At 43.1% G+C, this 13,018-nt stretch overlaps 1 protein-coding gene across 1 annotated transcript in view; it reads left to right on the forward strand.

Moving 5' to 3' along the window:
* Nucleotides 1–13,018, forward strand: part of COL14A1 (collagen type XIV alpha 1 chain) — a 514,343-nt gene that overhangs the window by 219,898 nt on the left and 281,427 nt on the right. Inside the window, exon 12 of the mRNA XM_086966163.1 lies at nucleotides 3,320–3,465. Coding sequence (XP_086822289.1) covers nucleotides 3,320–3,465 — 146 coding nt within the window. The remainder of the gene's footprint in view (nucleotides 1–3,319; nucleotides 3,466–13,018) is intronic.

Genomic DNA, 13,018 nt, shown 5'->3' on the forward strand with positions numbered 1-13,018 from the left:
CTCTGAGGAGCATCATGGCGCAGTGCGGATCCCTATTGGGCACAACAACTAGAACTAGGAGGGTCAGATGAGTGATCTACATAGAGCGTCAGGGGCAGAAAAAATCCAGGTTTTGAGAGCCTTCCTGAAGAGGGCCTCAGTTTGAATGAAACGTAGATGACTGGGGAGCAGATTCCAAGCGTTGGTACATAGTACAGCAATAGATTTCCCACCCTTTGTGGTATACCTAAAAACAGGGGCCTTCAGAAGATTTGCATTGGACGACCCGAGTGTGTTTTGTGTCACATAGCGAGCAAACCTGGCCTGAAGATCGCAGGGGCCCATAGAATTAAAAGCTCGGAAAGTAATAATCAAGATCTTGAACAGGATCCTTGTATGGATGACAAGCCAGTGAAGTGCTTTAAGGGCAGTTGATGCTGATGAGCTTCTAGGCTATTTTAATACTAATCGAGCGGCTGTATGTTGCACCACCTGTAATGTGTTTATGACTGGTTTATTAGTTCCTGCATAGAGGCTGTTGCAATAATCATGTCTGGAGGTGATTAGGGCCACTGACATTATTTTCCTAGCCGTGCAGGGGGGAATATCGAAAAACTTTTAAAGTGATTTTATCAGAAAAACATGACCCAGTCACAGCTAGCGATTGCTGGTGAAAGGAAAGTGCTGAGTGGAATTTCACACCCAGGTTTTTTTTAATACTGTCACTGTGTTAGAGGGATGGGGGGTATCTGTGGGCCACCATACACTGGGGGAGAAGGTGTTAGATGTCCCTAGTGGCATGATTTTATTTCTAATTACATTTTAAATGATTAACTTTCATTCAGTGAAAGTCCGCAGTAAGACACTGGCGGAGAATTTCTTCAGCAAGTGTGGTGTTTTCATCTAGTACCAGAATTAATTAAGTATCATCTGCATACGAAAATGTCTCAATGTTAAAAGACAATATCAGACTAATGAGGGGGACCAAGTAGGCGTTTAAGATCACATGGCTGAGGATGGAGCCCTGTGGAACCCCAAAGATCAGGGATTTTTCTGCTGACTGATATTGGCCAAGAATAACATCTTGGCTACGATTTTGTAGAAATGGCTTTAGCCAAGCCGATGCAAGATGAGAAATGCCATATGATTTGAGACGGCCCAGTAGGCTGTCATGTGAGGCCGTGTCAAAAGCGGCTGATAAGTCTAACAAGACCAGCACAGCATTTTTTCCCTGGTCTAATGAAGATTTAAGGGTTTCAGCAGTGTACAAAAGCGCTAATTCCGTTGAGTGCTGAGGCCTGAAGCCTGATTGGTTGGGGTGTAGAATGCTCGCCACTTCTAAGTAGGGCATCAGTTGAGTATTAACTAGTTTTTCCGGGATTTTACTAAGGCATGGAAGCTGGGATAGCGGATGAAGATTACTAAGAGTGGAGGGGGGATCTGCAAGTTGTTTTGTCTGGAGCGGTTTGACTGCTGCAATTTTCCATTCGTTGGGTACTTCTGCATGAAGGAGAGAGGCGGTTATTATGGTATTAATGACTGGATTAATAATGTTGATAATAGCATGCATAATCTGAGGGTGACATGGGTCAAACGGAGATCCTGATTTACATGCAAGAATGGCCTGGCGGGGTTGTTCTAGGCTAACAACTTGAAAGGCCTGAAGAGACGGTCTATCATCTCCTAAATTAAAGGGCACTCCCATAGGTGGAACCATGTGTTCTGGAAAATATTTTTGTAGCGATTGGACTTTCCGTTAAAAAAAGTCGGCAATGCGGTCGCAAAGAGACTGTGAAGTGGAAATCTATTGTTGAAGGATTATAGGGTTGGTGAAGGAATAATTTACTATCTTAAAGATAGTTTTTTGATCTGGCATGGTCACATTAAAGTAAGTTGGTGAAATTAGATTTCTTTTAAGTTTTGATCTGTTGGGGGTAATTTTAAGGGCCGCTTTAAACAAGGTTCGTTCTTCCTGTTTGTAACCTTTGCTACCTTCTGCGTTCCAGTTTCCTGCAGTGGCTCTGTAGTTCCCTCAGGGTTTGGGTGTACCAAGGTGAACAATTTTTCTGTAGGATTGAAGGGTCAAGAGTGGATAACCATTAATTAAAGCATTGATTATCTACTGATGGGTCCCTTGTCATCCTGGGACTGCAGTCTAGAGCTTCTGCACTAAGGCCTGGAGAGGCTGCCATATTGTTCCACCTGCGTCTGGTATTTAGAGTAGCGGGGGTGTGGCCAATGGGTATATTTCTGTGCCGATGCCTAATTTCAAAAGGTATAACCTTATGGTCAGACCAGGTGAGGCTAACTGGAGCATTAACTATGAGGCTCGTTGGAGACGGAATAAGCAGAAGAAGAGAGCATGGAAATCATTCACTCCCATGGAGTGCTGAAGCATAAATAAGAAGATAGTTCCTTGCTTTTAACAGTAGAAAGATCCAAGTCAACCAGCACAAACACTGTAAAGCTGCAATGCTGCAGGCGGGACTAACATAAGCGTAGGGAGGAAAGCCATTCCATAAGGAGCAAGACAAGAAAACCATCCAATGATGAGCAAGGGGCTGACCTAAAGCCCACTCTGTGTATTGGATTACAGACAACAGATCTTTGACAAGAGATAGCTGAAGTTGTATGCAGGTGAGAGCTAAAACGACTTTAGTCCACCCTCAAAAATAGAAGTTTGCACAAGTTTTCAGCAAACACTAACACTTTTTAAACTTCGGAACTAGTCTCCTTTGCGTTTTATAACATTTTAGAAAACAATCAAATGTTATCATAGTTTGTTTCTCCAGTGATCCGGCTACGACTTGAAGCATTAACTCCCTGTTGTTCACAATAGAGCATAAAAGGCGTTTCAAAAGATTAAGAACTGCCAGTATTTTAAACTACATCTCAAACATTTCCTGGTACACTCTAAACTGTGTTAATGCAGTTTTCAAATAGTTTAGCGCTGTTGAAACAGTTTAAAGCGAAAACCATCCAAATGTGCATATATTTTTTAATCCTGCATATCTGTACAGATGTGTAAATAATATACATAAAACATTTTAATGCAAAGTCACATCTGCGATTTCACTTGTTTGTTGGAATGGTTGCTTCATTCCTATTAAATGAAAGTCACTTTGTTTCTGCTTAAATAATTATTTTTTAACCCGAAATATTTTGGCAGGCATGTGCTTTCATGAGATACTTTGTCCAGCAGAAATGTTACTTTTCAAGTCCAAATATCACGAATTTAACACAAGTGAAGATTTGGCGCTTTGAAAAGTGCCACAGGCCATTTTGTGGTTAACCAATGCCATCAGAGCAGTGACCGCAGTGTCTCATTGTATGCTTTCAGTGGCTTTGCCGATGGCATCTGACCTCGAGTTGTATGATGTGACCCACAACAGCATGCGGGCTCGATGGAACGGGGTGGCAGGTGCCACCGGGTACATGATTCTCTATGCCCCTCTGACCGAAGGTCTGACAACTGACGAGAAAGAGGTAACCATCGTTTTCACAAATGTCGCTTTAATTTGAAAAAATACTGTGAAAATATATTATTTTCAACCACAAAGTTTGTGCTTACAAATGCTTCATTCATTTCTCCAGGTTTAGTGTTGTTACTAACACAGCAAGCATACGAATCGTGTGTACAGGTATCTGATAGGATATTCGTTATGAGCCTGGACTATAAGTCGTTTTCTAAATATAGACATACTTTCGTCGATTGTATAGAGAGCCTTGTTAGACGTGCCCTAGGAATGTTTACAAAGGTTATACCAGAAAACAGGTTGTTTTTTTACTGGAATGTATGTACCAAGAGCTGTGGTTGATTTATGAAAAAGGTTAAATGTGTTTCTCTCTAGTATTGATAAGTTAGGCTGTAGGATTCCCAAACCACGGTTGAAAATGGCAAAGAATGGCTTCACTGAAGAAGAATACGTTAGGATAAAGGGGTGTAAAAAATGAAGAAGTTCTCAAACAGTTCCAAAGCTATGAAGAGGCACATACTGAACCATTACAGGGTGCACCGTCCACTGAGAGAGAGAGAGAGAGAGAGAACTCTGTTCATTTAGACCTTAGTCTTTAAACTCCAAAGATCTCATAAATACATAAAATCATTCACACGAAAAATCTCGTCAACAGATAAAACCACACAATTTCTAAAATCCAGTGTAGCTTAGTACATATGTAAGGAATAAGTAATCAGCTTCTCCCCTATTTTCAATTTTATAAACAAATAATAAAAAATGTAAAATGACTTAAAAGCAGATTAAACAGTATTATTATTGAACCTTAATTAAGTAAAAAAAAAGAAGGTACTTTATCCCAATTATTCTTCAATAGCAGCAGTAATTTAAACCCATTGAATCTATAACTATTCTTTGGGTTTAAGTGTTTGTGTGCACGGAGCAGGGAGGTTTTGAGGATGAGTAAAGGTGCTGCCCTTGCTTAACTTTTCCCTTACAAAACAGTTTATACCTTTCATGTAGTTTCCTAGTGCAATAGGGATGTCACGGCTTGTCGATTCTGTCAGTAAAACAATAGCTTGGGCTCGTGACCTATTCCGTATTTTAAGAATAGTGTGCGTAAAATCAATTTTCTCAGGTCTAAAACCACAAGACAATCTAACAGTTCGTGCAGGGAATCAGATTTAGTCCCAAGCCCACATTTGCATGTTCCATCTGGATATAATATTTCAGCTTTTATTTTCCCCTCCATTAGCCATGGCTTAGTGCCAATTCGTATCTTCAAGATTTCATATCTAAGCCAATGGTTTGGCAACGTTTCTAGATATGGATACCATGCTGCATTTTCTTATGATTTTATCATGAATTGGACAGATATTTTCTTTCTCAGGTATTCTAGGTCTTGGTTCCTTGACAGCTCCATACTTTGGTACCCGAGCATGCTCTTGGTAAAATCTACCTCCAAGGGGTGCTGTTTTGTGCTCACATTTAAGCTCCCTGTTATAGCCTGAATTTGCCTTCTTTCTGGTTTTACAAGAATGTCTGGTGCGTGGCACTGTCACTTCTACACACCAATGTATTTCCTCTGTGCATGCATTCTCTCATGGTCTTTTGAGACTCAAGTTGGTCCAGCTGTGTCCCCTCTGCAGGTGAAGAGGTTTTTGAAAGACTTGTGCAATTTTGTGGATAAATTTGCAAACCAACAGCCTGATTCATGTAGGCAATAGCGCTCGCAAAAGGGCCAGATTCTGAGAATCTGGCCCTTTGCGAGTGCGATTTTTGCAATTGGTATTCATGATACCAAATGCAAAAATCGCTATTTAAGAAGTCGCAAATATGCGAGGAATAGCATTTAAGGAATCTCTATTAGAGATTCCTCAAATGCTATTCATGACACATCCTGAAATTGCGATTTAGCACTTTTGGGGCCGCTATTTACCGAGAGGTCAGACCTGTCGGTAAATAGCAGAAACTCAGAAAAATGCTTTTAAAAGCATTTTTCTAAGTTGCATGTTGCACACACACATGTCCTTTGGACATGTGTGTGCGCAACACCTGTCCAAATGTGCATTTTAGGGGTGCTACAGGGCGTCCTTTGGACACCCCTGGCACCCTTTCAGTCGCTATCTCATTTGCGAGTAGCAAATTGCTACTCGCAAATAAGGGATACTCCCCATTCATTCCTATGGGCCTCTTGGCCCATAGGAATGAATGGGGAGTATTTGCGAGTAGCAAATTGCTACTCGCAAATAAAGAACATGTAGGAATCGCTATTTTATTAGCAATTCCTACATGAATGCCGTTTTGCGTGTCCTCAATAGCGAGTCGCTATGATTCGCTATTAGGGACACGCAAAACGGATTGTACATGAATCAGGCTGCAAGTGCATGGACACATTTTGTGACTGGGCACAACCTACGTAGGGGCCACACATTCTGTCCGCAGTGGTGCCTGTGTCAAAGTCAGGTAACGAGTGCACCAGGACAGAGCAGTGATTGAATCTCATGCTCCCTGTCTTTGTGCATGTGATCTCCGATGACGCTTGCGTAGTTCCATAAAGCCCCCTTAATTGGGGGTAGGTCTTAAACTCCTCCCGTCGTTGTGGGGGGAGGGGTGGCTTCAGGGCTGGCCTGGGAGCAGGTTGCCCGTTAGCATATACCAACATAATGGCTCCTGCCACACTTTCAGTGTCTGTGCATGGATTTTCACCATCTTCCGTTTTAAGTGGCCTTTGACTCTAAAGCACCCCCTTACCACTGTTAGGGATCCAGGGCACCCTCGGTGACCATCGCTGCTCTGACGCAAAGGATGCTCCAGAGCGCAGGGGTTAAATGTGTACCACCTCCCTGGTGGTGCTGGTTCAGCCTCTACCCCTTGGCACTCTGCCTGTGCTTCCACTGTCCTAGCTTTAACACAGGCTTTGGGGTAACTAGTGTGGGGACTCAATACCATGCAGATGAGGGAATGCCCTCTTTTTGATGCACTTTAAGAGTGTTGTGGTATTCCATATTCACAAAGGACAGTGCTGCACATTTTGCCACACATTGATATGCCCCTAGTAGGACAAATGACCTGGGGGGGGGGGGTCCAGTTTATTTTATACCTACCCTTGGACTTCGCCCAGAGTGTCTTACTTTATTTAAGGGTTGGCTTTAATGGTTCATGAGTCAATCTTTCAGATAATTTAACAGTGGTTAGTCTGGTATGGAATTCTAGGTTTGTGATTGGTTCCTGGCGAAGAAAAAAGCTCCATATACAACATAAGTAGTTTCGTTTTTGCGCAATATGGCATTAACTCAAGGTATGGCGTGTGGCTTTAAATAATTGGTTCGTTCAGAGTGGTTTTGTTGGGGCCAGGAGCTGTTTTAATTGCTTGATCTGCAACACACAGCACTGCTAGGTTAGAAAAATACATAGTTTTTCTGAAGTTGCCACTTGCTGTAGAATAGCAGAGGAATTCTCTTCAAGTGGTGCCACTCTCCACATCTGCAGCAGATTCTGACTTAAAACAGGTTTTAATGTTGGTAATCTCAGGGTTAGGAGTATATGTGCCTGGTATTCACTGCAATTGTGCATTTGAATTTGATTTTCACAGTGACTTCTATCTTCTGCAATCTCGGTTCGTTTTTTATTACTCTTCATCCATCAAACCAACCACATAGCCACCACATGCACTTATCCCTCGCTTCACTCACACCCATGCCTTCATACATACATCCGCACTCACTCCTTCATCATCCATCTCCTCATTCATAGTTTCGCCATTCACCATTTATCCAGTCCCAAGAACGTATCCATCCATCCAGCTATGCATACACCCCCATCCACCTCCATGTACTAATGCATTCATTCACCCACACCCGCACAGAACACAGCTGCTTATATTGGAACTGTAGTGAACTAGGTTTGAATCCAGGTGACGTCGGCTCAGCAGCCTGTGATTTTGGGCACATCGCTTCATCTTTGGACAGAAGCAAAAACACGAAACGTGACCAAAAGTAAGACAGGCTACAAACACATGCACTCTTAATACATGCTGAAAGCAGCAGACCAAGTTTAATTGTATTAAACTGATATTTAAAAAAATAGGTAAAACAGACCCGCTGAAGGCTGCTGGTCCCCATCACAGGAAGAGGAAGCGGTGGCTGAGGGCAACAGCAGCCAGGCAGCAGCATGGGCACGGGATAAGTAAAAAATAAAAATAAAACAATCCCGAAACAATAGATTGAACTGGCTGCTGCGCATGTTTAAAAGCAGGTGAGCGGTGCTTTCAGGGAGAGCCAACCACCGGAAGAGGCTTGATGTATGTATGTCCTTGACAGTGTGGAAGGCCCACAAAGCAGATACAGCATGTCTCAGTTCGAGACAGCGCATGCGCGCCGTCTAGAGCTGACACCTAAAAATGACTGCGCCTCTTTACACACTGTGAAAGATTCCCTAAATGGTCTGAGACCTATAACCCAATTTATGATGCCCCGAGGGAGCACAGGGTAGAAGCACAAAGATTTTGCCACAAACCACAAGACATTCTGTAAATTTGCCGCAGGCGCAAAGGTCGTAACCTTTGGGTGCTAAATTCACTACCAGACTGTACTCATGTTCCGTAATGACAATGCTGCAATATTGTATCTTTAGAAGTTCCCACTATTAGCATGCCACACGATCTTGAATGCTTACTGAACTTGTAAAAAAAAAATATTATTTTTTATTATGTTGCAGTTCGCAATTTCGCTTTCAGGACATGCCAGCTGTCAGTCTGTAAATGTAATGTTGTCATTACATCTGTCAGAAGTGCAAGAATTCCGTTATTGTTTTTTTCTGTAATTCTAAAGTATACTTGGTTCACGTTATCTAATACACTCCTCTTTTCCGTCAAAAATGAACGGCAGTCTTCGAGTTTGGCCCGGAAGCATTCCTCACACTTGACCCGGCCCAAGAAGCCTATCCCTTGTGCCTACTTAAAAATAGGATTTACATGTAAGCATATGGGGCGATTGACAGAGGTATAGACTGAGAAATGTACAGCAAGTAAGTCCTAAGTTACATTTATTCATGTATGTCGTTTAAGAATGTTTAGGTACATGCATTTCAGTCACGTCGAGTACTCCTAGTTCACCGTATGTGCAATGAACTTACATACAGTGGGCATAAAATACCTTTTCCCAAGCCCACCATGTAAAGATTGTGGGCAACACCTACATTACATACACACAAGGTTAGGAACATTTTGGGATTCTATTCCTACAAAAACACGGCATGCAGGTACCCCTTCCAACATATATGTTTGAATGGAGCGCTTGCACACAATTGCAGCACTACCTACTGCTGCTTTTTTGGGTCTAATTTAGGTGCTCACATAATGGTGAGAAATGCATGCCAGAGTTTGTGAATATCCCCCCAAAAATGTTTGTTTCTGGTTACCAAACAGGCATTATTTTTCCCTGTCCATAGTTATGTGCACAGTGATTAATTTGAGCCGGTGGTTTCCAGTGCTCTGCACCAGCATTTAATTGTCAACATAGGTTCTTGTAACAGTTTGCCACAAGGTGGCGCTGTCTGAGATGACCACAACAACAGTTAATTATTAATTCCATATACATTAAAAATGACTATTTCCGTCTCCCAAGCCATTCTTATAGCTTTTGTCACATTTACAGGAGTGTGATGGTTAGTAGTTATGCTTTTACTGTCATTGGCAGCATGGAGGGGCAATGTCTGGTGCAAGCTGCACTGGCCTCCTCACGAGAGCACAGGCACCTATGTAATTACAAATTAAGGACTGCATTTGCATACAATCTAGGTCGGAATCAATCTACATGCATTATGACACCATTTCTGACATAAACTGATACACGAGGGTGTAATTCTGATTTACCCCTTCAAAAATCGCTGTGACTCCTCTTAGCGTTTTCCTATAGTGGGTAAGCTATCTGGATTATTTCACATCACAAAATAGGAGGTATGTGTACAATGGCCTGGGACCTACCTAGTGATGGCTATGACCAGCCAAGGGATTTAGTGGAATATTGATCCTGCCAACGAGGTGTCAGCATCCACTTGCTGCACTTCCTGGAGGAGTGTGGTGTGGTCTCACAAGCATTGTTAAGTCCTATACTCCAGGGTTGCCTGCACAGATGGAAGCAGATCTCCCTGTTTGTTGACAAGCAATCAAGGCAAAAGTGAGAAGTCAGATAGTCTACAGGGACAAGCTGGGTCCTGGACAACAGGGTGGCTAAAACCACACCTTGCGAAAGGAAGATTTAGAAGATACTGCTCCTGATAAGCTTTTCAAACATTGAATTAGAAGTCAGCTTCTGATACAGATCCACGTTGGAGAGATGCCAAATATTACTGATAAATATAGATTGAAACGCTGGAAGTCTGCCAGAAATCAACTGTTCGACACAGCCTGGAAGGAGCACCTTGTCCCTGCATCCAATACACATTGGCCTGGAAAAAGCAAACATCTCTTCATTGCCTTGCAACTGAAACTCTAGAGCTTAGCCTGGTGTGCATTTCATTAAAAAGCATTGGCAATGCCAATAGATCTGACTTTAAAGGAATGTTGTTTGGTAATGGGAAGCCTTACAAGTAAATATCATGGGAAAAGATATGCATTAGTGTGGAAGCAAAGAACCGTAGAAAAATATTAGTATTGGTTAAAAGGTCAGGTGACAGTTGCATTGTCAAGCCATGCCTAAAAATCCATGGGGATTAATGGCTGCCCTCCTCCCATCTGTGCTGCTGTCAATCCATACCATACAAAGAGATCATGCTTTGGTGATACAATTTGAACAGCTCGAACTGGAAAGAACAGTTGACACCCTAGACACTTTCAATGTCAAATTGGGATATTAGACACTTCAAAATATGCGCAGCCATATCTGACCAGCATGACAAACCCCAGAGAAAGGAGGCTCCCTGGACTGAAGTGGTGTACTTCTGCTAAAAGCAGTATTGCTGTGCAATCTAATCTGGCACCTACAGATAGTTGTGCATGTTGCCAGAAAGAAGAGCTGTTCTACTTCATCTTGAAATGTTCACTGTACCATGAAAGTTGAGAGTAATAACAAACAAACAGCTGGTGACAAAGGAACAAACAGTATGTCACCTGCCCATTGACATGTCTGATTTAACAACAATACTGACAGGCACATTTTTGGCCATGACGTGAGCAGTAAGAGCAAAACCTTTACCAGAGTAGAGATGCAGACTGATCAATAAAAGAACAGTAAAGTGAAGACAGTGAAAGCAACTGCTGTGACACACCAGAACATAAATGCTGCCCATAATCGAACTGCGCTACATAGCCCCCATAGGCGCTCTACAGCCTTAACTTTTGAACTCCAATGTTTACATTTTAATGCTGTTACTCTTCTCTATCATACATAGATGCATTTATGTGTGCCTGATTCTTTGTGCAAAAGGAGCTTATGCCGACAGCACCTAAATAACACTTGTCTACATTCCGAAATTACTGCATCGGGAATTCCAATGTAGTTGGAATCAGGGCTTCGCTGGGTGAACTGCTAATGGTAAACTACATTTTAGTAAGGAAGTTTGTTTAAGTTGCTCTGTTTTTTTTATTTGAGCTTATGTGAAAAATTATTCAAAAAGGCATTAAATCTTAGGGTCCAATTTAGAATGGGTCGACAGGGTACCCTGTTGCAAATGCCACAGAGTACCCTGCCCGCCAAACCCTAGGTCCATATGCCTCATTTATAGACAGGTGGACTTTAGGAATTCCGTTAACTGAGCCTCCATGGGCTTCATTAACAGAAAACTTCTACTAACAGCACAACTGAGTAGGGGCTGTTGGAGGAACGGCATTACACCATCCCCCTATGTGGGGTAAATGGTGCAATGCTTTTTATTTCCTGTGTGTCACTGCCAGGAAAAAACTTGGTGGTGAAGAATAAGCAACACCCAAAATGACTCCCATTTCCTGTGAGAAACTTTCCATGGTTTCCATTTGTTTTTTGTTTTTTTTTAAAAAAACTCCCTTTTTGGGAATTTTTTTGAAAAATAAAAAGCCTATGAAAAGCTTGACACCCGGCTATCATGGATGACGGTACCGTTAGTCAAACATTTCCTACATTGACAGAAACTGTCATGACGATGGTTCCTTTCAATGTAGAGAGTTATCGGTAAGACTGGTGGACATCTATAAATTTGACTTGCGGAGGTCCCTCGGGATGGCAGAGATAATGTCACTAACCAACATTTACTAACACCACCATTAGAGGCACCCTTGCATACAGATCACCAGGACCATGAACCAGCTTCAGAAATGCCATCACTGAATTAATCACCCCTCTCGCCATCGAATCCGAACACTACTTCTTCCTGTGAGACCTAAACTTCTACCTGGACGACAAACCAGCTCCACCGACCTCCTGAAAAAACTGGATTGCATTGGCCTCAAGCAGCTAGTCACTGCCCCACGCAAACAAATCAGGACACACCCTGGACCCCATCTTCACGTCCATTAACAGAATCAGATACAGCCACACATCAGAACTTACCTGGTAGGACCACTCCATTGTACACTTCACCATCGCCGAAGATGCCCTCATCCCCCAATGGACAAAGTGTCCCCTTCTGCAGATGATCCAAGTTCACTCAGCAACAATGGACCGACTCCTCAGAACCACACAGCCCAAAGACACACCATACTTGGATCAGGCAGTACAGAACTTCAACGACTGGTTCACCAGCGTCGCCGACCGAGTCGACCCCACTAAATGAGCCAAAACTCACAGACCCTCCAGACCAGCCAGTTGTTACACCTCAGAACTCTGCATTTCAAAAAGCAGATGCAAACAACTAGAAAGAAGATGGTGCACAAGTATGAATCTTACCGACAGACAGTTTCAAGTCAGCCCTCACGACTACCACCAACAGATCAAATCCACGAAAAAGGAGGCTTTGCCTCTCCGAATTGACACAAGTGCCAACAAAACCCAGGAACTTTTCACCATCATCAGAGAGTTTGCCTGTCCGTTTGCCACCAAAAACGCTATCACCTCATCACAGGAACTCTGCGACATCCTCTATGACCACTAAAAACTTAAATCCCCCAACCCTCCGACCTCCTCAGCCACCGGTCAACCGCCTCCACCGCCCACCACCCTCTCGCCGCATGGGAACAACTCAGCACACTGAACACAGCCATTCTGATGAACACCATCCACTCAGGAGCCCCCTCCAATCCCTGCCCCTGCAGACTCTTCAACCTCAGAAGAGACAAGATCAGCCGCCAACTCATGACCATCCTCAATGCCTCAACCATGGCCACTTTTCCGGACCGCTCCTCAAGAAACCCTAGACAGACCCCAGTGAGTTCCTGAACTACCATCCCATTTCGTTGCTCATGTACCCTGCCAATGTCCTGGAGAAGGCCATCAACATTCAACTTAATGAACACCTGGAGCAGAACAACCTACTAGACCCCTCCCTTTAAGGCTTAAGAACCAACCACAGCACCAAGACAGCTCTAATCATCGCAACAGATGACATCTGCACCCTACTCAACAGAGGAGATTCAGCCGCCCTGATCCTGCTTGACCTCTCTCCAGCTTTTG

Source organism: Lissotriton vulgaris, chromosome 4_1 (genome assembly GCF_964263255.1).
Source record: "Lissotriton vulgaris chromosome 4_1, aLisVul1.2, whole genome shotgun sequence".
Taxonomy (NCBI): Eukaryota; Metazoa; Chordata; class Amphibia; order Caudata; family Salamandridae; genus Lissotriton; species Lissotriton vulgaris.